This window comes from Phyllostomus discolor, chromosome 8 (assembly GCF_004126475.2).
Source record: "Phyllostomus discolor isolate MPI-MPIP mPhyDis1 chromosome 8, mPhyDis1.pri.v3, whole genome shotgun sequence".
NCBI lineage: Eukaryota > Metazoa > Chordata > Mammalia > Chiroptera > Phyllostomidae > Phyllostomus > Phyllostomus discolor.
The window spans coordinates 46,986,895-47,013,703 of NC_040910.2; the positions used below are offsets into that span (position 1 = coordinate 46,986,895).

General features: G+C 44.5%; 1 protein-coding gene across 3 annotated transcripts in view; it reads right to left on the reverse strand.

Moving 5' to 3' along the window:
- The window catches only part of AKAP8L (A-kinase anchoring protein 8 like), a 30,793-nt gene that overhangs the window by 3,441 nt on the left and 543 nt on the right, over positions 1-26,809 (reverse strand). Inside the window, exons 2-13 of one of the 3 annotated variants that reach the window (XM_036032474.1) lie at positions 21,324-21,398; positions 16,706-16,738; positions 16,391-16,448; positions 16,208-16,288; positions 13,867-14,320; positions 13,675-13,771; positions 13,519-13,589; positions 13,210-13,273; positions 12,226-12,334; positions 10,634-10,775; positions 10,423-10,528; positions 10,079-10,209 (exon numbers count right to left, since the gene is read on the reverse strand). In XM_036032474.1, coding sequence (XP_035888367.1) covers positions 10,079-10,209; positions 10,423-10,528; positions 10,634-10,775; positions 12,226-12,334; positions 13,210-13,273; positions 13,519-13,589; positions 13,675-13,771; positions 13,867-14,320; positions 16,208-16,288; positions 16,391-16,448; positions 16,706-16,738; positions 21,324-21,398 — 1,421 coding nt within the window. Of the gene's footprint in view, positions 1-10,078; positions 10,210-10,422; positions 10,529-10,633; positions 10,776-12,225; positions 12,335-13,209; positions 13,274-13,518; positions 13,590-13,674; positions 13,772-13,866; positions 14,321-16,207; positions 16,449-16,705; positions 16,739-21,323; positions 21,399-26,809 lie in introns of all 3 variants that reach the window. The other 2 variants (XM_028519400.2, XM_028519401.2) reach the window with 2 other exon arrangements.

Sequence of the window (26,809 nt, forward strand, 5' to 3'; positions counted from 1 at the left end):
GATTTACAGAATGATGCTCCCCAGCCGGGGCACATTTATTCTTTCATAATAACTAACCTCCAGTTTCATCTTGGTGTTATCTTTATCAAATTTTTGGAATTAAGGTTAAAAAGGCTTTCTAAAAATGAATTTGAGAATAGACTTCCAGCATGGCATCCTGAGAAGTTCTGCAGATTTATTTCTTAATCCTCACCTTAAGATATGCTTTATTGATTTTAGAGAAAGAGAAAGGGAGGGAGAGAAACATCGACTGGTTGTCTTTTGCACGTGCTGCGACCAGGGACCACCCACAATCTAGGTATGTACACTGACCAGGAATTGAGCCCGCATTCCTTCAATTTATGGGACAACACTCCAACCTAAAGAGCCATGCTGGCCAGGGCAAGTGATGGTGGTTTAACCATGACCTGTAGCTTTTCGGCTTCTCAGCTCAGCATGATGAAAACTCCACTACGGACAGCATCACCAAGAATACAGGCCTCCCTTTCTACCCAGCTCATTCCAATTAAGGATTGTATCTTCCCAGGAGGGACAGGATGTCAACATCTAACTATCTGCTGTTGAGGCTAAGTTCTGGGCAAGTTCAGTAGAGAGATGGGTACTCCCTTCTTCTATCCAGTTCCCCATGGAATGGAAGCTGGGTTGGACATGACATGCTAACAATACTGGCTTTTTCATAAAGCAGAGTTCCCATGCTGGGAGAGGCAAGCCAAACCAAGAATACCAGAAGCTACAGCTGCCCCTTCATCCATCTCTTCTAAAGCAGCAGAGTCACTCAAAGAGAAGCATTCCATTGTCCCCAACCCCAATTCTGGAGTTTAGACTCAAAGATTTTGCTCAGGGAGAAAGGAAGGCCTGAAAACAATAAACTTTCAAATCTTGTCCCAAAGGAACATACTTCATTTGCAGGAGTGTAGGGAAGTTCAAGACTAACAGCACTCTCAAAACAGTGGAGCGTGTGGAGAAAACTAAAAGGAGGCAGGTAGATTGACAGCAATATAAACTAAACCACTGGCTGGATGGGTTACCGGAGAAGACAAGTGAAACAGGCAGCTAAGAATAACTGAGTTCACAAAAAAGCTCAAACAATGACCTTAAAAATGATCCATGTAAACTAGCCCAAATTTACTTAGATCAGATTGGGGAGTAATTTCATGACTCAAGGCTTTGTTGAGAACAATAGATAAATCAGCCAACGATTTGTGGAGCTTAACAGCTAAGTGTAAGTCTGGGAAAGAAACAGTCAAAGACAAAGAAACAGTCAATGGTTCTATCGAACCATTATTATCCCAGGATGGCTGTACACTTGCCTATGGCTTCCTCCTCCACGGCACAATCAGAGGCTTTACACTGTGGGGATGAAAGAAACTTCACTAAAATAATTTTTTAAAGATTTTATTTATTTTAGAGAGGGGCAGGGAGGGAGAAAGAGAGGGAGAGAAACACTGATGTGTAAGAGATACATTGTAGATCAGTTGCCTCTCACACACCTTAACTGGGAACCTGGCCCATGACCCAGGCATATACCCTGACTGGAAATCAAACCAGTGACCTTTGGATCTGCAGATCAGTGCTCAATCTACTGAGCCACACCAGCGAGGGAACACACTAACATAATTTGACAAGGCAACTAAACAAACAAGCAAGCAAATGTATAGTAACAAGACTTGGGGGGAAGGAAGAAGAAAAGGCATAGTGACACTGTCTCATCAAATAGAAATCAATAAAAGGATATTAAAAAAATGGATAAAAATCGTGGAGCTGAAAAATATAACAATGGACATGAAAAATTCCCTAGAGGAGCTTCACAGATTTGAACTGGCAGAAGATTTAGTAAATGTGTAGATAGGTAGAGATCATACAATCTGAAAACAGAGAAAAAGGAATAAAGAAAAGTGAACAGTCAGTCCCAGACAACCTCTGACACCATGAAGTCACCCAACTATGTATAATGGGAACACCAGAAAAAAAGAGAAAGGAGCAGAAAAATTATCTGAATAATGGCTAAAATGTTCACAAATCTGATTAAAAACTTTGCTACGTCCAAGAAGCTCAACAAAACTCCAAATAGATAACCACAGAGATTCACAAAGACACATCATAATAAAAATCTTAAAAGCAACAAAAGAAAAATGAATCATCACTTTTTAAAAGGGAACACTAATAAGGTTAAAAAACTGACTTCTCGTCCGAAATTAGGCCGAAAGAAAGTGGGATAACATTTAAAATGCTAAAGAAAAAACTGTCAACCAACAATCCCTATGCCCAGCCAAGCCTTCTCAAAAATGAAGGTGAAATAAACATTCTGTAATAAAGAACTGGAAGAATTTCCTACTGGTGGACTGTATAAAAAATACCAAAAGAAGTTCTTCAAGCTGAAAGCAAGTGATCCCAGAGTAATGTGAATTTACATGGAAAAAAAAATAAAGGTATAATTCTAAAAGACACTATAAATGTGAATTTCCTTTCCTATCTTCTCAATTGATTTAAAAAAGGTTCAGGAGGACATAACAATTACAGATGCATCTAACAAAGCACCAAAAATACATAAAATAAAAACTGACAGAAATGAAGGGAGAAACAAACAATTCAACAATAATAGGTGGAGAGACTAATAAGCATAACAGATCTATAGAACATTCCACCCAACAACAGAATATACATTTTTCTCTCAGGTGCAGAAGAAACATTCTCCAGGAGAGACCTTATGCTCATAGGCCATAAAACAAGCCTCAGTACACTAAAAAGGACTAAAATAACACAGTGTATGTTTTCTGACCACAGAGAATAAAATTAGAAATCACTAATAGAAAGACAATTGGGAAATTCACAAATTGTGGAAATTAAATGACACATTGTTAAATAATCAATGGGTCTAAAAAGAAATCAGAGAGAAATTAGAAAATAACTTGAGGTGAATGAAAATGAGGATATGACATACCAAAAATTATAAGATGCAGTGAAAACAGTAGGAAACCTATCACCCCACCTTAAAAATGAGTAAAATAAACAACAAACTAAACCTAAAAGGCAAAAAGAAGAAAGAATAAAGAGTAGAGTGAAAATTAATGAAGAGAAAAAAAAGGGAGTGGGGAATATCAATGAAACCAAAAGTGTGTTCTTTTTAAAGATTAACAAAATTATCAAAACTTGAGCATGTCAGCAAGACTGACCAAGAAAGAAAGATGACTCAAATTACTAGAATCAGAAATGAAAGAAGGGAACTGTCGACCTTACAGAAATATAAAGGATTATAAAGGAGTACTATAAACAAATGTATGCTAATAAATTAGGTAAGTTAGATGAAATGGATACATTTCTCGAAAGATGAAAACTACTAAAACCGAGTCAAAAGGAATTAGAAAACCTAAGTAGACCAATTAAAGAAATTGTATTAGTAATACTGGGTTGGCCAAAAAGTTCATTTAGTTTTTTCTCATATGATGGCTCTAGTAGTGTTCGGTTGTCTGTTAACTTCATTCAATCTAACAATTTTGTTAGATTGTATCATGACAGCTGTCATATCAGTGTATATTAAAAAAAAGTCAAAATTAGTGAATTTTTGTGCAGTCATTTTATTATTGAACATCAAATAATGTATGCAACATTTTTGGCATATTATGCTTTATTATTTCAAGAAAGGTAAAATTGCAACTGAAACACAGAAACAAGATTTGTGCAGCGTATGGAGAAGGTGCTGTGACTGATCAAATGTGTCAAAAGTGGTTTGAGAAGTTTCTTGTTACTATTGACATTTTGGCAAAATAATTCTTTGCTATGGGGCAGTCTTATGCACTGGAAGATGTTTAGCAGCACCCTGGCCTCTGCCCACTAGAAGCCAATAGCGGGAGACAGCTGACTTACTCAAAATATCCAAATCAATAAAGTTATTGGTGAAAATGAGAACACGTCTTTTATTTTACAGAAAAAAAATAAATGGACTTTTTGGCCAACCCAATAGAAAAACTACTCACAAAGAAAAGCACAGGTCCAGATGGCTTCACAGGCAAACTTTACCCAACTCTTAATGAATTAATACCAATTCTTCACAAACTCTTCTAAAAAAAAAAAAGAAAAGGGAAAACTTTCTAACTCATCCTTTGAGGCCAGTATAACCTTCATACCAAAACCAAAGACATCAGCAAAAACCACAGACCAGTATCTCTATGAATACAGATGCAAAATTCTCAAATGAAATACTAGCAAACCCAGTTCAACAACATATAAAAGGAGTTATATATTATGACCAAGCAGGATTTATCCCAGGTATACAAGGGTGGTTTAATATTCCAAATCAATTAATTGTAATATATCATTACAACAGAATAAAAAACAAAACCACACGATCATCTCAACAAGATGCAGAAAAAACATTCGGCAAAATCCAATACCCTTCCAGGATAAAAAACTCAACAAAATAGAAACAGAAGGGAATTCATTAATCAGATAAAGAGAACCTATGAAAAATCCACAGATAACAACATACTTAATGGTAAAAGACTGTTTTACCCCCCAAATCAGGAACAAGATAAGGACGTCCACTCTAACTTCTTTTTCAACATTGTGCTGGATGGTCTAGCCAGAGCACCTGGGCAAGAAAAAGAAGGAAAAGGCATCCAGACTGGAAGTAGTTAAACTATCTCTATTTGCAGATGATTGACCTTATACACAAAAAATCCTAAGGAATCCACTAAAAACTACTAGAATTAATAAACAAGTTCAGTAAGGTTCCAGAATACAAAATAAATATACAACAATCAATTGTTCTTTAAATTTTTATTTATTTATTTATTTTTAGAGAAAGGGGAAAGGTGGGAGGGAGGGAGAAAATTACTGAAGTGAGAGAGAAACATCAGTGGGTTGCTTCTTGTACGCGCTGCAACAGGAGACAGAACCCATGACCCAAGCATATGCCCTGACCAGGGAGTGAAACTGGCAATGTTTTGCTTTGTGGGATGTTGTCCAACCAACTGAGCCACAGCAGTCAGACAATCAACGATTCTTTTTTTTTTTTAAAGATTTATTTATTTATTTATTTTTAGAGAGGGAAGGGAGGGAGGGGGGCGGGGAGAGAGAGAGAGGGAGAGAAACATCAATGTGCGGTTGCTGGGGGTTATGGCCTGCAACCCAGGAATGTACCCTGGCTGGGAATCGAACCTGGGACACTTTGGTTCCCAGTCCGCGCTCAATCCACTGAGCTACGCTAGCCAGGTCAACGATTCTTTTTAAAAATTTTTATTTATTGATTAGAGAGACAGAGACAGAGAAACACTGACTTGTTCCACCGACTTATGCACTCATTGATTGTTTCTCATATGTGACCTGACTGGATATCAAACCTGCAACCTTGAAGTATGGGGGCGACACTATAACCAACTGAGATAACTGGCCAGAACTCAACTGTATTTTTAAATATTTTTTTATTTCAGAGAGAGGGGAAAGGAGGGAGAAAGAAGAGAGAAATATTGATGTAAGAGAGAAATATTGATATGAGAGAGAAATATCAATTAGCTGCCTTCCATAGGTGCTCTGACTGGGGACCAAACTTGCAACCTAGGCATGTGCCCTGACCTGGAATAGAACTGGCAACCTTCAAGTTTGTAGGACAATGTCCAATTAAGCCACATGGGTCAGGGTTCAATTGTAATTTTTATACACATGCAAAGAACAACCCAAAAACAGAATTAAAGAAAACAATTCCACTTACAATGGCATCAAAAGAATAAAACATTGCCCTGATCCTGACCGATGTAGCTCAGTAGGTTCAGTGTCTTCCCTTAAAGCGAAAGGTCACTGGTTCAATTCCCAGTCAGAGCACCTGCCTGGGTTGCAGGCCTGGGTCCTGGGTTAGGGGAGTGCAAGAAGCAACTGATAGATGTTTATCTTGTACATTGATGTTTCTCTTCCTCTCTTTCTCCCTCACTTCTCCTCTCTCTCAAAATAAATAAACTCTTTTTTTTATACTTAAAAAAAAGTTTATTTATTTTTACAGGGGAAGGGAGGGAGAAAGAGAGGGAGAGAAACATCAGTGTGTGGTTGTCTCTAGCATGCCTCCTACTGGGGGGGACCTGGCCTGCAACCCATGCATGTGCCCTGACAGGGAATTGAACCAGTGACCCTTTGCCTCACAGGTCAGAGCTTGATCCATTGAGCCACACCAGCCAGGGCTAAAAATAAGTAAACTCTTAAAAAAAAAAAGGGATAAAATACTTAGGAATAAATTTAACAACAACAAAAGAAAGTGCCAAATGCACTTCGAAAACTATAGATTTAAATACATGGAAAGACATCCCTTATTTATGAATTAGAGGACAATACTGCTCAGATGGCAACACTCCCCAACTTGATCTGGAAATGGAACACAATCCTATCAGAATACCAGCTGGCTTCTTTGTAGAAACCGGTAAGTTCATCCTAAAACTCATAGAAACTCAAGGATCACAGACTAGCCAAAACAATCTTAAGAAAGAGGAACAAAGTTGGAAGATTCACACTTCCTGATTCCAAATCTTACTACAAAACTATGATGTGGTACTAGCATAAGAACAGATATACAGAAGAACAAAATAGAATTGAGGGTCCAGGAATAAACCCACGCAGTTATGGTCAACTGACTTTTGTTGACGAGGGTGCCACAACCATTCACAATGGGTAAAGAACAATTTCTTCAACAAATGGTGCTGGAACAACTGGACCTCCACCTGGAATAGAATGAAACTGGACCCTTACTTCACACCATGAACACAAATGAACTCAAATGGAGAAGAGATCCAAATTATAGGAGATAATCTGTAAAACTCATATAAATCTTTGTGACCTTGAATTCAGCAATGGATTTTTAAAGATAATATCCAAGCATAAGCAACAAAAGAAAAAACAGATACACTGAATTCATCAAAATTAAACTTTTGTGCTGCAAGACACATCAAGAAGGTGAAAAAACAACCTGCAGAATAGGAGAAAATATTTGCAAATCCTGTATCTGATATGAGATATATCTAGAATATAATAAAAACTCAACTCATCCCTGGCTGGTGTGGCTCACTGGATTGAGAGCAGCCTGTGAACCAAAAGGTTGTGGTTTGATTCCTAGTCAGGGCACATGCCTGGGTTTTGAGCCAGGTCCCCAGTGAGGGGAAGTGTGAGAGGCAACCATACACTGATGTTTCTCTCCCTCTCTCTTTCCCTTCCCCTCTCTCTAAACATAGATAATTAAAATAAACTACAAAAAAAAACCCCAAAACAAAACAAAACTCAACTCAAAAGCACCACACAATTAAAAAAAGAACAAAGGATCTGAACAAACATTTCCAACCCAAGGAAGACAGATGCCCCCCCAGCCCCCCAAAAAGCCTATGAAAGATGCTCAATATCATTAATTATTAGGGGAAACGCAAATAGAAAAATACAACAGATACCACTTCATACCCACTAGCATAATCAGAAAGTCAAATAAGTGCTGTTGAGATGCGGGTAACTCAGAACCCCCAAACATTGATGATGGGAATATAAAGTGGTGCAGCCATTTTAAAAAACAGCCTGGCAGTTCCTCAAGAAGTTAAAGAGTTAGTATTTGACCCCAACACTCCACTCCTAGATACATACCCTGAAGAAATAAAAATTTATGTCCACACAAAAAGTTGCACACAAATATAATAATGTTGACTATTACTTATAATAGTCAAAAGGCTGGAACAACCCAAATATCCAAACTCATGAATGAATAAATCAAATGTGATATACCCATATGAGATAGTATTTTTAGGCCATACAAGTTCAGACACATGCTATAATGTGAATGAACTGTGAAAACATACTAAGTAGAAGAAGGCAATCACATAAGACCATGTATTATGTGACTCCAATCATATGAAAAGTCCAGACTAAGAGAACACGTAGAGACAGATAATAGATTAGCGGTTGCCTATCATAGGGAAAGAAGCACTGAGGGTTTGGGAGTAATAGAAAAAGGGCCTGGGTGTCTTTATGAGGTAATGAAAATGTTCTATGATTAATTATGGTGGTGACTACACAACTGTAAATATGTTAAAAATTACTGAATTATAGCCCTGGCTGGCGTAGCTCAGTGGATTGAGTGTGGGCTGTGAACCAAAGTGTCGCAGGTTCAATTCCCAGTCAGGGTACATGTCTGGGTTGCAGGCCATGATCCCCAGCAACAGCACATTGATGTTTCTCTCTCTTTCCCTTTCTCTGTCTCTCTCTCTGTCTCTCCCTCCCTTCCCTCTCTAAATGTCAAGTATGTGATTATCTAACCACTATGTTGTTTACCGAAAAGTAGTATTTATGAAATAATATTGAATGTCAATTGTAATTGGGGAAAAAAATTATTGAACTATACACCTTAAATGGCTGAACTGTAGAGTATGTGAATTATATCTCAATAAAGCTGTTATAAAAAATAATAATTAGAAGCTTTCTCATTCATTTCTACAGTCTAGAATTTAAAAATATAGAATATTTATTTATTTTTAGAGAGGGGGAAGAGAGGGAGAAAGAGAGGGAGAGGAACATCAACGTGAGAGAGAAATATTGACCAGTTGCCTCTAATAACCTAGGCATGTGCTCTGACTGGAACTGAACCAGCAATCTTTCACTTTGTGGGATGATGCCCAACCAAGATGCACACACATCAGGGGAAAAATATACAGTATTTAAATTGTATTAAATTATCTCTATAAACCAACTACTTCTGGTACCTTGTTAAGTTTCTTTCATCACCCTTCTAAACCCCTCTATGGTTTCTAGTTGTTATGGCTGTTTTTCTTTCTTTTTCTTTTAACTCCTTAGGGTCAATTTTGAATTTATATTTCGCTAGCTATCACCCACTTCACCTAGATTTTCCAAAAGTTAATGCCATGCACCATCCACACTCTGCAATCTGCTCTCTGTTCTCTTCCTACCTCTTATTAGCTCCCAACCCAAGAATCTGACCTTGTAGGATCCCTACAGCTTCTCTGTTGCAAAGACAATGGGCATTTCCCCTCTTTCCAGCTCTCTTAGTGGCAAATACCCAGCCTGAATCTCAACTACCCAAGCCAGACCCTTAACCTCATCTCACTGTTGAGAATCACTGCACTGAGAAAGACCAGAGATGAATTTAATGCACATGAAAAAAGACTGATAAATGCTATTTCCTATGGCCCCCCTTGACTGCTATCACCTGCTCATAAATCCCTTCGGCCTCCTCCAGGGTGATGGCAGCCAAGCCTCTGTCTATCCCAGGCCCATCTTCTCAATTCTTTCCCTACTATACAGCTCCCTCTAACTCCACCCGATCTCTAACAGTTTCCTCCAACCCAGCATGTCACCACCCATTAAACAACACAACAAAACAACTCCCTCACTCCCACATACTCTGGCTTCTATGCTAGGCACTGAGGATCCACTGAAAAAATTAAGACAGACTTTGTTCAATTTCTTGCCAAACTTGTTCTTTATCTGTACAATATTCTGCTTTCTCCATCATGGCAGTACCACAGCCCCCTAGGTACTCAGGTGAGAAATCTGAGACATTCCAGACTCCTGACACTCCCTCAAGCTGACCTCCTGCTTGCTTCCTTAAACAGACCTTCTATCCTGCTGTTCCCTCCATTCCCAAGGTACAGGTATACCTTTATGCAGCAGGCCGTCATTGGCTCAAGCTTCCCTTCCACACCAGGTGCCCAAAGTCTCTAGTTCAACACCAACACTAATCCTGTTAGTCCCCCACTTACAAACTTTGCTGTCTATGGAAACAAGTTCAGGCCCTTCAGTCCACCCATCATGAATCTCTGAAGTCCAACCCCTCCTCCAGCAACATGTGTACTGTACACTTATGTTTCCTTTCTGAACCTAATCTGGCCATTGGCCCCTATGCACGTGGAGTTCCCCATATCCCACAGACTGCTTGCTCCTTACAATCCAGCTCTGATTCTGCCTTCTCCAGCAGAGTCCCCATTTCCCACCCTTGTCTGTGACTGCACTGGGCCAGAAATGTCCATATCTACCTGTCCCCTACAGTCCCTCACTGGAAGGCAGATTATGTAGCCCTAGCATCTCCCACAGGATGGCCACTCACCCTGCGATTCCGGTTATGATCCACAGTCTTGAGGTGCTTCTGGATGATCCCAAACTGCATGGGAATGAAGAGGTCACAGGCTGCACAGTGGGCTGCCTCTACCTTCTTCACAAAATGCTCCATAGCAATTTCTGTAGGGGAAAAAGGAGAGAGCTGCCACTGGCACCAGGTGTCTAAGATAGACCCAAGAGTTTGGGAAAAACACAGACTAGCTCCTCACTTCATCCTGTGAGTTCCATGTGAGCCTAAGGCTGTTCTCACAAACCCTCTCTGGGGGAAGAGGGAAGTCATGCTCAGAGGGCAGGCTGAGGCCCTGTTATTGGAGTGGGATGGAACCTTCTCACCTTGTGTCAGATCCTGGTCTCTGTAAATCTGCTGGATCAGACCATCAAGGTCCTCTACGGTTTTTCTGAGTTCCTCTGTCTTCTTGGTCTTATTGGTGACGTACTCCTGCCAGAGACAGTGAGGAGAGAACCACATCAAGGTTCGTGTGGGCCGCTCTATTTCCTGAGGGGACTGGAAAGAGAGGAGCAGCTGTGCCTCTTCAAGGCTCACCTGCAGAAAGTCAGCCGTCTGCTTGGGAAGCTTGGTGCCTACGTACTTAAAGTGCTCCTTGTGGAACTTGCTGTCGAGGTGGTTGGCCATCTCATCCTCATAGAAGGTCCGGTACTTGCAGAGAGAACACACAAACTGGATCCTGCCACAGGAGGGAAATGAGGGGCTGAGGCCTGAGTGTCCCATGGAACAGTGCTGTCACCTCACCCAACCCTGCTTCGAGCCCTGAACAGGTTCTGTTCATGGGCCTCTGAAGTGCAGTCCCAGCAGGGGGACAGGCTAGGACCAATGGGTTCGGGAGTAGAAAGGGACAGAACATCTCTAGGCTGCAGTTACTGCAACGTAGGGGACAGGGGAGGAGCTGTTCCTTCCCACAGGCAGGAGGCTGATGCAGCAGCTGCTGCAACAGGCAAGGAGTTGCTGGAAGGTAGCCGGAGGGCCTCTCTACCAAGGCTGGGCAGGAGCTTGTGCACTTTGCCCAACTGGGGACCAGAAGGAAGGATGCCCTGGCATGAGCCAGGCGGCCCTGAGGTGCAGAGTGGAGTACGCAGTCCTGAGGCAGGGCCCGAAAAGGTGCTGCATCTTCCTCTGGGGGCCTGGGGGACTGAGAGGCCCAGTCCATCCTCTGCTCAGAGTGCTTGGGGGTGGTGTCAGGAGGGATGGGAGGCAAGCAGGCCTGGGCACCTGCTGCCTCATCTTCCTCTTCCAAGAAGAGACCAGTGTGAGCTAGAAGGAGGACGCCTGCCTGGCCTGCCAGAGGGCAGCCTGGAGTCACCTGAGCGAGGTGCTCTGTCTGGGCCTGGTGTCCACAGCAGAAGCCTGGGGTCTGGGGCCTGGGCTGCAGCAGGCCGCCGTGGCAAGGGGCAGAGGAGGCCAGCCGCCACCGAGGCCTCGGGGCAGGTCCCTACCTCTGCCGGACGTCCTTATCTGGGCCACGGGGTCAGCTTTTTCTGGAGAGCCCAGGGGGCCGGGCGCCGGCGAGGCTGAGGAAGGTCCAGCAAGAGCAAGAGTCTGAGGCGGAGGAGGAGGAGGCAAGCGCCAGTACGGGAGCCCTGAGGGCAGACAGACCCGACCAAGGGGCGTGAAGGGCTCAGCCACAGATAGACCCGGCCTGATAGGGCCGGTGGACAGGGCAGAGGGCAGGCCCAAGGCTGCCACAGCCCACAGGTGCTGCCATCTCTCCTGGGTACAGCGGCGGCCTCTTGGCAGCTAGCTGGGGTGGCACAGGCGCCTTGGACCTTGAGTCTCTGATGTGCTGGCCCCCTCCCGCAGGGGCATCAGGCCCCCAGTGCACCTCGAGGCTCCTGCGCCAATTTGACCAAGCGCCGGAGCTTCTGGGCAACAGTGCTGAGCAGTGTCTGGTCTCAGACCCAAGACACCAGTGGTCGCCAGGTGACCATAGAGAGACAGGGGACGAGCCAGGCCTTGGAGCTGGGTCGGGTGGGAAGCAGGGTCCATGCACGGCCGAGCAGGTGGCAGCTCCCAAGGGAGGCTGGAGGGCGATGAGGCGGCAGAGCTATGGCCCCTTTCTCCTGGCAGCAGCCCCAATTGTGAGGCAGAGGCAAAAAGGTGGGGAGCGGGGAGCTGGTTACCTTTCTACCATGCGGTCTCGTTGCCGTTTCTTCTGCTTGTCCTGGCTCTTCTTGCCTGCTTGTAACTTGCGCTTGGTCTGGCCACCCTCATCCTGGGTGCTCAAGGACCCTATGAGAACAAAGGAGCATAGCTACCAGCTTGGCTCCAACAGGTCAGGATAGGCCCTGTGGCCTGTAGCTGTATCATCTGCCATCTACTCCAGGGGGTCCATTTTGAGAGCAGCTGCTGAGCAAGGCCTCTGGCCTTGACCAGGTGGGTACCATGGGAGCAGTTTTGGCTTAGGTCTTGGCCTTAAACGGGGAAGATACACACTGACCCCACCACTGTCCAGGACACCCACACTCTGCAGAGTGGGCCACTAGGAAGCTGGAAGGCAAAGAGAGGCCACCTTGGTGGGGAGGGCCTATGTGTGGGATGCAGTGAGGCTATGGCCAGGGCCTAAGTACAGCCCCCAGAGGCAAAGATCCCAAAGTTTACACAGCCCTGCCCATCCCCACTGGACACCATGGCAATAGTGGGCTAAGGATGTATTTACTGTTAGGTACCTGTCGGCACTCACTTGGGTGGGGGGACACAGACTCCCAAAACAGGGGCTGGAGAGGGGCTAAGGGAGAGAACATGTACACCAGAGCCGCAAAAACTGCACCAAAGGTCCCAGCTTAGACACCAGCCACTGAGGACTTGGACTTCATATTACTAAGGGACTGAGGGCAGGGGGTGTGCCTGGGGTTCACTTATACTTGTTTGCTGCCCGCACTGGAAGTCAAAACTAATGTGCTAGGAGGAGCCATCACCACCCATAGCCTCTCTGAAAATAGGGACAGAATAGAAAGGGGCCAGAGAAAGAGGAGCCCCCTGCCAGCCCCACAAGGTAAGGCCCAAGCTGGGTATGTTTATGCCACAACCCTGCCCTCAGCTGGATGCCTCCTACCATGAGCACCCGGAAGAGCTGCCGCAACACACAGACCACTCAGGAGACTCACCCTTGTCTGCATCCTCTTTGCCGTCCTCCTTTCCCTCCTCTTTTCCCTCTTCGTCTTCTCCTTCCTAAGACATGATTTCAAAAACCCAATGTCAAGCATTTGCAGTTGTTTGCAATGGCTATAAATGACAAGGCCCTGAATGTGACAGATACTGGGCCAGGTGCCACACACCTTCCCAGCAGCCCTTGCTCCCTCTACCAGAGCTCTCTGCCTCCCTGTGAAAGCCCTGCTCTGTGGCTCAGGGACTCACACAGTCCACTCTTCACTGGCACCCCTGCAGACAAAGCACACAGGGCCAGAGCCACTTACCACTCTGGAGCCCCTTTCCACAGCGTCTGCACCTTCAGTGCCATCAGCAGCTTCCCCTTCAGTGCCCTCATCTAGAAGAGGAGACACATTCAGCCCAGGAGTTCCAGGGGCAGGAGGTAGGGGCAGTGACCAGTGACAAGGGTGACCCTTGCTCACCATTGTCCGAGTCACTGTTGTCCGAGCAATCAGTCCGGGAGGCTTTGCTGTCTGGCTCATCAGGGCTGCCACTCTGCTTCCTCTTCTTCTTCTTGGTCTAGGTCAGAAAGGGGGAGCTGGGTCAGGGCAGGTGGCTCTGAGCTCCTTGTTCTGCCTAGTCAGGAGCCAAGAAGGGAGACCTCTTCCACTCACCCGGAAGTCAGCTGTGGTCCAGGTCTTCCAAGTCCGCCTCATCTGCTTCATGCCATTGCCAAACCCGAAGCCAAAGCGGGAGCCGCCTGGGAAGGCGCCCCCACCACGCATGCCCTGGAACATGCCATACTCCGGGATGATGTTCTGGGAGAAGAGGGAGGGCAGCCTGGAGGCACCAGGCGTGCACTGTCCCCGGGCCCCCATGGGGTCTTCCCACATGCGCCCGTAGCCTGAGGCCATTGGCCGGCTACTCCGGGAGTCCCGGGCCCAGCCCTGAGCCCGTGGGCCAAAGGTGTCGCTGCCACGCATGCGAAAGTGGTCTCGGTAGGCATCATACTGGCCCTCGTAGGCCATTTCCATCTCAGAGTCAAGTTCGCCATAGTCGTAGCCCGACCGGTAAAGGTCACGCTCACTCAGGACAGCCCTCGAGTCACAGGCCTCGTAGGAATCATATCTGCAGAGGCAGGTGGCAAGGATCAGGGAGGGCCTCAGGTTCTGTCGCCTTTCTTTCCCCCCAAACCCCCGTCCTGGGGACAGAAAGCTCTGTTCCAGTACCCACCCACCTTGCTGGAGAGGCTCAATGTTCAGAAATGCCAGGTAAAAGGCCTCTCGGGAGCAGAGTTCTAACAGTAGGAACGGCCCCCTCAGCTGATGTCCCCACAAGCCTGCATGTGGACAATCACCAGCCTGGGGACCCTAAGAAGGACTGAGGACCGGGGTGGAGTAAGTCTCAGGGGCAGAGACACCAGAGACCCCTTAACCCTTTGAAAGCACATGCATGTATCTGTGGTAGCCACTCCACCAAAGGTTGTTCCTTGGCAGAGGCAGAGCTGAGCACCCCAACATCCTCCAGCACATGAAATGCCTGTCCAATGGGCTGATAATGCCCATGAGAAGCCTGAATTGATCTCATCCCTCATGGCTGGGGGAATCCCAAAACTCTCCAAAGCCCCTCATTACCCAAAAGGAGAAGGGGAACAAATGGGAAATGTTTTCCAGGAAAAACACTTTGAGCTTGCCCAAGGACTGGAAAAAATGCTCTATTCCATCAAGCTGGAACCCTGGGGGAAGGGGAGAGGGGGGAGGTGGGGCAGGGGATTGAACCCTATGTAGTAACGAGAAAGGTAGGCTGAACCTCCTATGGCAGGAGACAGGGCACTGCAGAGAGCCATTCTACCCATGGCTGTAGCCCACAGCCCCACAGGCCCAGAACCCACTTGTCTCTCAGGCACAGGAAGTGGCCAGTGCTACCCAGTTGCCACTTCATCCCTCACGCCTGGATCCAGGCTGTGGCAGATGGTACATAGGCAGCAGCAAAGGGGCCACAAGGTCACCAGGACAAGAGCCAAGCCCCTCCCTGCCTTTGGCAGCCTCAATTTCAAGCACTGTGGCTGTCAGCACAAGGGCAAGGGTTGTGCCTGGGGTTCCCTCAACACTTTTTTTGCTTTCTACATAACCCATGCAAGCAAGTCCCTCTGCCTCCCAGTGGCCCTGGGGGTCTCACTTGACCCCACCAGTACCCAGCAAGGCCCCTCCTCACTTTCTGCTCTCCCCATCTGTCAGCTGGAGCCATTAGACCCACTACTCCACTTTGTGCTAGAAATCCATATACTCCCTCCCTGAAGCTTCTTACTAGAGCACAAGAATGCCTGGGCCACCACCAGTTCAGACAGTGACAAATGCCTACAGAGTAATGCTGTGGAGTAGGGCAGGTCTGGGTGCCAGGCCCAGCTCCACCACTTACTCCTGGGTGCCTTTGGGCAAGGGTGTGACATGCCTGTGCCTCATGTTGCCCATCCGCAGAATGAGGACAGGACAGTTCTTCACAGGGTACTTTGGAGGATCGACAGGTGCACACGTCTGTCAGGTGCTGAAGGGCAGCCAGGAAGTGTTCATGTCTGCCCTGTCCCTTATGTAAGGATGGCCCAACACACTGTGCTCAGCCCCACAGCCTCATCCCACTCTTCACACCCAACCCATCTGTCCTGCCCTGACAGCAGGAAGATGTAAACTCTTGTGCAAATTCCAAACGGCTGTCTCCAGAGGGAAGGACTACTTAACACTCTGCTCCTATGAGCCATTTGGAGGGTGCAGTAAAACCAGCCTGGTCTGAGGTTGTTCTCCGCTACAAGCTTGGGGAGAGGCTGGTCATTGGGCAGTGGGGTGAGGGCAGGGGGGCAAAGCCAGAGGATAGTGTACTGGACCCCAGCAGAGTCTCTGGGAGCGTCAGCAAGAGAGCAAGGAGGGAGAAAGCAGACACATAGGCAGTTCAGAGAGGGAGAAGGCAACAGGCAGGAAGCGCCCCTACAGAGCCTCAGGCCCTAGGCAGGTGCCCACTCACCTTTCTCCACCTGAGCTGTACATGCTTCCTTGTATCATGTCTGTCTCCAAGTGCGGCACCATATCTAAGCGCTGGTTAATTCTGGACAAAACGGAATCGGCACTGGCGCTACCCACAGCACTAGGGTTTGCATTTGTGTCAGAGCTAGGCATTTCCCAAGAGTTTGAAGTGGCCATACCGTACCCATAGTTGGTGGTGTTATCCTGGCCATAGCCATAGCCATAACCATAGTTCTCGTAGCCTGCAACAGGGAGACAGACAGAGATGGCAGGGGCAGGGAGAAGACAGGCAGAGACAGAGCCGAACACAGACACAAGGGCATTTTCTGTTAGAGACAATCTAGGGACCCTAGCCACCCAAGGAGTTCTCCTGTGTAGGAGTAGCCAACCCAGAGCCCTCAAAGGCACCCATCCCACCTGATCAGGCTGGGCAGTGGCAGAAATACACAACCAGCTCAATCCCAAGGGAGAGGAGAGCGATCATGGAAATGATACTTGCCTCTGTTTGTCCCAGAGTTCCAAGTTCCATATCCTACAAAAAGTAAAAGGGTAGTTACCTCTTACAATACAATGAGAGTTTAGTTCAGGAATGAAAGAAGACAATGACTTCTACTATCTGGCTGTAGGAGATTGAACCCGTCCTTAACTGAGAAGCCTGGAGCTTGAGAGAACCACTTAAATGATCCAGGCCACTTGCTGCCCTGGCGCTCCACTTTCTGGGTCTCTGACCACCTGCTATTCAAGGAGCTTCCCCTTCAAAACACTCTCAGCTAGGGAATTTGGCTCCCATACTCTCTTAAGGACCCAAAATTAGAAGATTACCCCTGTTCCTGGCTAACCACTGATCAGAGGAAAAGGAGAGTGGTTCCCAGCGCCTCACATAGACTCTGCTGTACAAGAAGCTCAGCACCAAGTCCACATCAACTCTGAAGTCATTTCACTCAAACTGTCCAACAACGTTTTGTGGAGTAGAGAAACTGACCATGCTAGTCCCTCAAATGTCTGGAAGGGCCACCAAGCCATCAAATTGTGTGAGTATAACACATCAGCAGAGGAAAAGACAAGACACAACTCCAATCCGGATTATAAACTAAATATGCTCTGTAGTTTATCACAGAACATGAAAAAAATTCATTCCTTCAGGAACACAAAGCCATTTAGAACTGATGAAGTATGAAGCCAAGTGGGAACTGAGTCAAGCAGACATGCTTCCTCCATAAGGGAATTCATGAGGACAAGCACCTTCCCAGTATCTTTGGTGAGGGCCCAGAGTCATCTCCTACTCCTGGTTCTCTCTGCCCTGCAAAGAGGCCATGCTCATTCCAGAGCAGGACGAAAGTTCAGCGAGATGGCAGCATGATGAATGGCAGAATGCACCCACAGTGGAGCAAGAACACACACACTGAAAAGAACCAGGCAGGCCCCGGCTGGTGTAGGTAGCTCAGTGGATTGAGTGCCAGCCTGTGAATCAAAGGGTTGCTAGTTCAATTCCCAGTCACAGCACATGCCTGGGTTGCAGGCCTGGTGCCCAGGAGGGGTGCATGAGAGGCAACTACATATTAATGTTTCTCTCCCTTTCTCTCTCCCTTCCCCTCTCTCTAAAAATCAATAAATAAAATGTTAAAAAAAAAAAAAGAACTAGGCAGAACCTGGGACAGGTTGAGATCCTTCTTAATCTAGTGCACAAACAGACTGGGGAGGTGTCAAAAACCAGCAAGGGACTTTAGATGACCATTATTTTTAATGCATGTGAGCACAAAAGAGCTCATGAAGCAAAAAAGCACTTCATCTGGGGAAACCAAAGCAGACTCTTCTCATTCACTCATTTATTCAAAAACTAGCATCTTAAGCACACAGAGCAGAGCCTGGCAGATGTGGGCACTGCTCAGGCCCAGAGCATAGCATGTTAAAAGAGAGAGACAATACAAACCAATGAGTGGCAATGGACAGTCAGAAGTGAGAAATCACATAATGAGTGATGAATAAGAAGAGAGGCTGGCAGAGCTACACAAGGAATAATGCACTTAGCCCTGGCAGCTACAGAGAGCCTGGCCATGTGGCTGTTTGCATGAGGGACAGTGACCCTAAATATTCAAAAGGAGACAGGACTGGGAGGCAAGGCAGACTCGTTGAGGCTGTTAGTGAGGCTGTTGAGGACCTACCAGAACAGTGAGGAAGCACAAGGGAAGGAAAGAGTGGACACTGACTCTGTGAATACAAGCACAGGCTGCTGGCTGTTATGATAGGCTCAGACAAGCAGTCCCTATGTACTAACTGCTACGCCCAGAGCAACCCAGACTCGCTGATGGGCTCCCCAGTTGGGTCCTTTCAGGTAGAAACCTTTGTTTATCTACCCTATGGCATTTGGAGACACAACCTCCACCCTCCAAGATTTGCTCCTTCCAAAAGAATATCCAAACTCACTTCCATTCCCAGAAAGATAAGATCATTTTTAACAAAGGGAATTTTTAGGACATTTCTTTTTAAATTATTTTCTAAATCCTCACCTGAGAACATACGCACTAATTTTAGAGAGAACAGAAAGGAGGGAGAAATATAAGAGAGAAACATCAACTAGTTGTCTTTCATATATGCCCTGACTGGGGACCAAACCCACAGCCTAGGTATGTGCCCCAACCAGGAAATGAACCTTTGGTTTGCAGGATGATGCCCAACCAACTGAGCCACACCAGTCAGGGCTGGGCCATGGATACACACACACACACACACACACATTTTTAAAAGAAACAAGTCAGAGAAAATGAGATGGTCACAGTAAGCAATACTTATAAAGCAAAAATAAATTCTTGGTGAAATATCTCATATGGGCACCAAAAAAGAATCTATTAAGCTTTATGTAGCACAAGGAAATTTGCTATAGTAAGAAAAATAAAGCAGGATACACAACTCTAGCCACCCATAAATTATTCAACTACCTAAGATAGGTATGCTGATACAAGTTAAATATTAAAATGGTGAGATCTTGATGGAATATTTTTCAAAATGTTATTTAAATGTTGTTACATTGTTCCTGAAATTTAAGCCAGAAGGAAAAATAAAACTGTTGTTATATTTTCACAGCATGACTGTCTACATTAAAAAAACAAAAACAAAAAACTTCAATCTATAAGTTACTAGAATAAGTGAGCTTAGCAAGGTTTATTACAAAGTCAATATACAAAAATCAACCCAATCTCTACATATTAGCAATGAACAATTGAAAACTGAAATTTTAAAAACTATCATTTACCTTAGCATTAAGAAAGACTTAAGCGTAAATTACAAAATATGTGAAGAATCTGTGTGTTGGAAACTGCAAAAGAAATCTAAGATCTAAATAAATGGAATATTATGGATTGGAAGACTTAATATTGTTAATATGTTAGTTCTCCCAAACTAATCCATATATATTCAAGGCCATCCCACTCAAATCTCATCAGGAATTTTTATAGAAATGGATAAACTGATTCTAAAATTCATATGCAAAAAAATCAAAAGAACTAGAATATTCAAGTCAATTCTGGAAAAACAAATAAACTTGGATGACTCATATTAACTGATGTCAAGGTTTACTATAAAGCAATCAAGACAGTGTAGAACTGGAGGGTATTTAAACATATAAATCAATGCAACAGAATTAGAGTACAGTCACAGACTCACACATACATATTCAATCGACTTTTAACAAAGGTAAAAAAAGAATCTTGACTTATACTGCACACTTTGTAAAAATATTAACTCATGCCCTGGCTGGCGTAGCTCAGTGGACTGAGCGTGGGCTCCGAACCAAAGTATCGTAGGTTCAATTCCCAGCCAGGGCACATGCCTGGGTTGCAGACCTCGGCCCCCAGCAACCGCACATTGATGTTTCTCTCTCTCTTTCTCCCGCCCTTCCCTCTCTAAAAATAAATAAATAAATCTTTTAAAAAATTAACTCAAAATGGACCACAAAATAAATGCCAAACACAGCCCTGGCTGGTGTGGCTCAGTGAACTGTCATCGGCCTATGAACCAAAGTTGCTGGTTCAATTCCCAGTCAGGGCACAAGGTTGGGTTGCGGGCTAGGTCACATCTCCAGCTGCAGGTGTGTGAGAGGCAACCACACATTGATGTTTCTCTCTCTCCCTTCCCCTCTATCTAAAGTAAGTAATTTTTAAAAAATCTTATAAATAAGTAAGTAAGTAAATAAATAAATGTTAAACATAAAACTACGAAGCACCTAAAGAAAAGAAATCTTAGAAGAAAATCTTTGTGACCTTGGGTTAGGTATAAATTTCTTACAAACACAGAATCACAATCTATTAAAGACTGATAAATTGAGTATCAAAATGAAAAATTGGTGTTCTTCAAAAGACACTGATGCGAATAAAGAGAAAAGTCACAGTCTGGGAGAAAATATTTGCAAATGGCACATCTGATAAAATCCCTATACCCAGGATACATAAACCAGAGGGAAAACAATTCAAAAAAGATGTGCAATTTGGTACCGTGTTTGATTAAAAGGGGTGAGGCAAGGCAGGCAGGAGATGGAAGCCATGAAAACCAAGTTTCTCCTCATTTATGAAATACCTGGTAACTCCTCACCCAATTTTAAAATATTTTAAGTCTTCCTATCCTGTAGGGACTACTGCTAGTACTTCAGGTAGCTTACTTATGTCTATTTACTCAGTAAGGGAATGTTACCATTGTAGGCTGTCTTTTCCCAGACCTTGATAGTAAAACAAGCTAACCATTTCAGCAAACAAGACATTATCCTTATTAATTCCAAAGAAGGCTCCTTGTCAACTGACAGGCCATGGAAAGACCAGCTTTATCAGCTGGTGGCTACTTCTGAATTAGATTTAGTACGTCTGTCCACAATTGAGAAATCAAGCAGTGATATTCCCTCAACCTTATATTAGAGGAGCTGCCTGGCTTGAGATAGGCCTGACATCTCCAAAAGCTTGCTAGATTCAGCCAGGCAGCCTCTGACACAGCAGTCCCATATACTACCCTGGGGCTAAGTTAATGGCTTAGTTTTTGCAAGTTAATGGCTTGGTTTTTGCTCATACCAATCAGGCTGCTCTGGCACTAGATGGCACTCACCTACTCTCTGGTTCCCAGGGGCCCACACTTACCATAATCACAGGTAGGCTGAGCACTTGTGTCTGAGTACGTTGACTGCAAAGTAGTTTCAGATCCCTGGACAAAGCCTAAACATATGCAGAATGTGGTTAATTTCCCCAAATAAGCCATCTGTTAATGACCTAAAAATACCCTTTAGTGTAGACTGACAGGTCTGCCCCTTACAGAAAAGCCACCAAAAACTCTAGCTTCTGAACACTTTAATCATACCTCCATAACATATTAACCAATGGAAAGGCAGGCTATATTTAACTTGCTGCACCAGAAGAATTGGATAAAAATTTTCAAATACTTGAAACCAGTAACCCGTTTCGATAAATGAGTACCCAAAATATCATTCACTTAAATGAGGAAAATGCTCATATCAAGTGACTGATTATTGCAGGTGGGCTGTCTCCGATTCAGACAAGGATGGGGGTTATTTTCGAACAATGTTAACACAAATAATATCCTCCCTCCCCCAAATCCCAAACCAAAACCTGCTTTGTATTTTTAATTTTCCTATAAAAATGTATGTATTACAATTACCTTTTGAATGTAATTACTTGGGTTAGCATGTTTATATGGAGTATTACATATATATTATATCCTATTTTCTCAACTTAAAATGAGTTGGTTCCAAGCAAGGAAAATTTGAACCTTTTACAGACACTACTGCTCTTAAATACTTATTGTAATAGACTACGATCAATCCTAACACTATCTTTAAAACTACATCAAGGCCCTGGCCTGGTAGCTCAGCTGGCTAGAGCATTGTATCCACACGACAAGGTTGCAGATTTGACCCCTGTCGGGGCATGTACAAGAATCAACCAATGAATGCATAAATAAGTAGAACACAAATTGATGTTTCTCCTCTCTTTCTAAAATCAATTAAAACAACAACAACAACAACAACAACAAAACACTACATTAGCCCTGGCCAGGTGGCTCACTTGGTTGGAGCATCATCTCATACACCAAAAGGTTGCAGGTTCGATCCCCAGTTAGGGCACATATCTACGTTACAGGTTTGATCCCTCATCAGGGTGCATACAGGAGGCAACTGATTGATGTTTCCCTCTCACATCAATGTTTCCCTTTCTCTCTCTAAAATCAATAAACATAACCCTGGATGAGGATTAAAAAAAGAAAACCTACATTAAAATAATTTTTTTAAATGATTTACCCACAACACAGAAATTATGACAGATAACCATAAGGGGCAATATTTGCCTATTTCCACCAGAACCAACTCATGACCTAAAAATAAAAGCCAGCATCTCCAACAGCTGATTTAGAACAAAAGCATACATGAAGTGCCTTTCCTGGGATAGGCACTCATGTATTGTTGACAGTCTCTCTAGTTCATCTCTTAAGACCATACCCACAAAGATGACAGCAACGGCAGCCAATACTCAACAAGGGTCTCTTTCACAGGGTGCTAAGAGCTATATCTGCATTATTTTATTTTGTCCTTACCACAAGCAACAAAGAGGACAGGGCTAAGATCCCTTACCCTGCAATCCTATAGTCCAAAAATGTCTGTAAACCAAGTGTTCTCCTCAAACGTGGTAAAATGCTCATTAGGGAGCAAAAATGGCCTGTGAGAACAATCTTTCTTTACACCACTAGATACAGAAATAATGTGTTTAATTATTGGGTGCTAGCCCACATCCCAGTGTGGGTGCTGTGAAATGTCCTTTTCTCAAGCCAGAATTCCAAAACACACCCATCACCAAGGGTTTCAAATGAGGATCAGTGGACCCACACTTTCATTTCCAGAGGGAACTGAGAAGAGGCACCGGGGAAGGAAAAAGCCTAAAGTATACAAATCCAACCTTTTTAACCTTCCCTAATTAAAGAGGGCACATTCAGCCCTTACTGGTGTGGCTCAGTGGATTGAGTACCGGCCTGCAAATCAAAGGGTCGCTGGTTCCATTCCTGGTCAAGGCACATGCCTGGGTTGCGGGCCAGGTCCCCAGTACAGTGCGCGCAAGAGGCAACCACACACTGATGTTTCTCTCCTTCTCTTTCTCTTTCTCTCTAAAAATAACAAAGAATCTTTAAAAAATTCTTTAAAGTAAGTAAATAAAGAAGGTACATTCAGCCCTGACCAGGCAGCTGGTTTCCTCAGTTGAATAGAACATTGTCCCATCATCCTGATACACCAAGGCTGCAGGTTTGATCTCTGGTCAGGGCACATGCAAGAATCAACCAATGAAAGCATAAATAAATGAGACAACAAATCAATGTTTCTTTCTCTCTCCCCCACTTCCTCTCTAAAATCAATTTAAAAAATTAGAGAAGGCACATTCAAATGGATTCTCTCCAGGGACCAAGTAGCTTCCTAAGATACCTAAATTCTAAGCATTGATGAAACAGATCAAGAAACACTAAAAGCATTCTTCATATGGTTCGCCTTTGGGAAAGCCTCAGTATAAAAAGGTACCCTATACCAGCTTTCTCCACTGTTTGCTGAAATAGATTCTGGAAACCTTTTTGTTTAGCAATCAGACCACCAACAATATGGCACCAAACTTTAGGTAATATGGTTTGTAAGTACTGCAGCTGCAACTGGAACCTACCACATGCTGACAGGAACACACACTGGAGCACAGTACAAAAGCTGTCTATTCAGGGAAAGGGGCCCTGGTTCTTTCTTCCCTGGCAAAAAGGGAAGGCAATCGATCCAGCCTTACGAGCTCAACGGCAACCTCTGCTCAAATTCTGCCCTCCATACGTTAACTTTCTGTTCCACGACACTGTCCCCAAGTCAGGACCTTCAATAGCCAGTTATGCTCTGTGAGTAAATTCTTTCTTCTCCGGTTCATACATCATTCTCTTCTTGGTTTGATGAACCAGTTTGACCTACTCTGGGTAAAAAATAAGCAAGTTTTTGGTCCTATAAAGCTAAGGGTCAGACCATGGATTTATGGTAACTATGCATCATAGCTGCCTCCTCTTGGCCAGCCTCCCTGACATCTTTTTCACATAAAAATAAACAAAGTGTCTCAGTTTATTTTCCTTCTTTTTCTGAAAGGGGAAACTATGTGGTGGAAACCAGCCTCCAACATGGCCTCTAATGATTCTTGCCTTCTGCCATTATGTTATCCCTTCCCAAACTGATAGAGGTAGTCAGTGTAACCAGTAAGATTGCAAAGATGACTGAGTATGACTTCCAAGGCTTCCACCCTGTGTTCTCTTAGATCATTCGCTCTGGGAAAACTAGCCACCATGCTGTAGGGTCCCTTCAGTAGGACTGTGGAGAGGCCCACATAGGTTCGATCCTTAGTTGGGGAGCCTACAAGAGGCAACCAAGAGATGGTTCTCTGTTAGGTTAATGTTTCTTTCTCACTCCCCAACCCTCTCTAAAAGCAATGAAAAAATGATTTCAGGTGAGGAGGAATGGAAGAGAAAAAAAAAAAAAAGAAAGAAAAGTAATCTCACGAGAGATCCCAACCCAGAACCATCCAGCTAAACCACTTGTTTGTTCTTACACAAAAACTGTGAGATAATAAATGTTCTTATAAAAAGACTGGTAGTTTAAGACCTTTGTTTGAAGGCCTGCTTCTGGCTTTTTCTGTCCTGTGTTTCCACTGCTCTCATCTCTCCCCTCAGTGCCAGAGATGGAGACTCCTTTCCCAAGTACACATAAACTAAGTTCAAAAGGTGGAAAAATTATCATGAAGATAATTTATTTTAATCACATTCTATTAGTAATAGTAATTATAACATTTGCTCCAAGGCCTCCAGAACTTCTTAAAGGCAAAATGGTTGTCTGAGATACAATTAAAGTGCCTTTGACTTTAGTGGTCTGCTTTTTAAAAACGAAAGACATTATAAACCTACTGTGCTTTTTAGTTGATCAAGATCAAGGAAAAAAAACTAATCATAACCTCATTAGCTTTGCTAACTCAGTACTCGCTCAAACCCTGAACCTACAGTCTACAAGATCTGGAGTTCAAATTCAGACTTGGCCATTAGGGACCTCTCTAACTCAGTTTCCTTGTCTATAAATATAAGTGCTCCATTTTTAAGTTACCCCACAGTACCTAACCATTCCTATTGTGGCTTCTTCAGAATTCTTGCCCCTAGATACGGAACTATCTTCCAGTTCTTGGTAAGACTTGGTGAAAAAGATTACAACTCAATTACACAGATGTCAGTAACAACCCTAATGACTTTCCTCCTGAATCAGGAAAGTTACGGAAATGCTAGGGCAGGGTTGCCCAATCTTGGCATTACTAATTTGCAAACCAGATGATTCTTTTATTTTTAAAGACTTATTTATTTACTTTTAGAGAGAGGGAAAGGGAGAGAAAATCACCTATCAGTTGCCTCTTGTACTTGCCTCAACTGGGGACTGGCCTACAACTCAGATATGTGCCCTGATGGGGAATCAAACGAGCAACGTTTTGCTTTTGGAGCCAATGCCCAATCAACTGAGTCACACGGGTCAGGGCAAGTGAGATAATTCTTTGTGGTGGGAGTACATTGTAAGATGTTTAGCAGCATTCCTGATCTCTATCCACTGGATGACAGTAGCACCCCCCCCAAACATGACAACCAAAAATGTCTCCAAACATTGCCAAACGTCCCCTATGGGGTTATAATCACCCCTGGTTGAGAACCACTCGGCTAAGGGATGATTGCTCCTGACCTGGGAAGCCTCGCACCACCTTCTTGCCTAGACCAACATAAAGCAGCCTACAGAGGAGCCCCAGAGGCTTAGGTTCCTTTCTCAGTTCCCAACATTCCTGAGTAGAATCCTGGTTACCCGGCAACCACACGTGCTCAGCCTAATACCCAAAACGACGGGGAGGGGGGAGGGGATGGTTGCCTGTCTCTCCTGTTTGAGCGCCTCATTGGTTACTACCAAGACAATCGCAGCAGTCCAATTCACCCAGGGATGATTTACAATTGCCCAAGCATATCCCTGGCCCCCCTCTCTGATCTCATCATCCACCCTCCACTTTGCTCAAGTCCCACTGGCCTCCCTGGAAGATCTTTTAAGGAGCCAGGCAGCTGCAGCACCGCACCCGCACCCCCACCCCCGGCCTTTACGTCAAGGGCTCCTTGGGTCAGATATTCTTAACTCCCTTACTCTAGTCTGGTCTCTGCTTGAGAGTTACCTTTTTAGAGGTCTCCAACCAGCCCATGTAACAGAACAAGCCCCTCGGAGTACTGACCAGCCCAGAATATATCCCATATTCATTTGTTTGCTTGCTTTGGTCTGCCTCGGCCTATAAACTGCTTGAGGCATTCTTGCCAGTATTTCAGTGCCGATTCAGCACCTAACAGGATGAATCTGACAGATGGTGAATGAATTACCGTGGCAACCAGCCATTCCGCTCAAGGCTCAGCTCCTCCTCAAGGCCCAAAATACCTCGCTAAGTCCAAACCCTCCAAATATTTACTCTTCGCCCCGGGACAGTGTCTCTCCCAGCCCGGGGACCACAAGAGACGGGAGGGAGCTGCGACATCTTGCAGGGACACT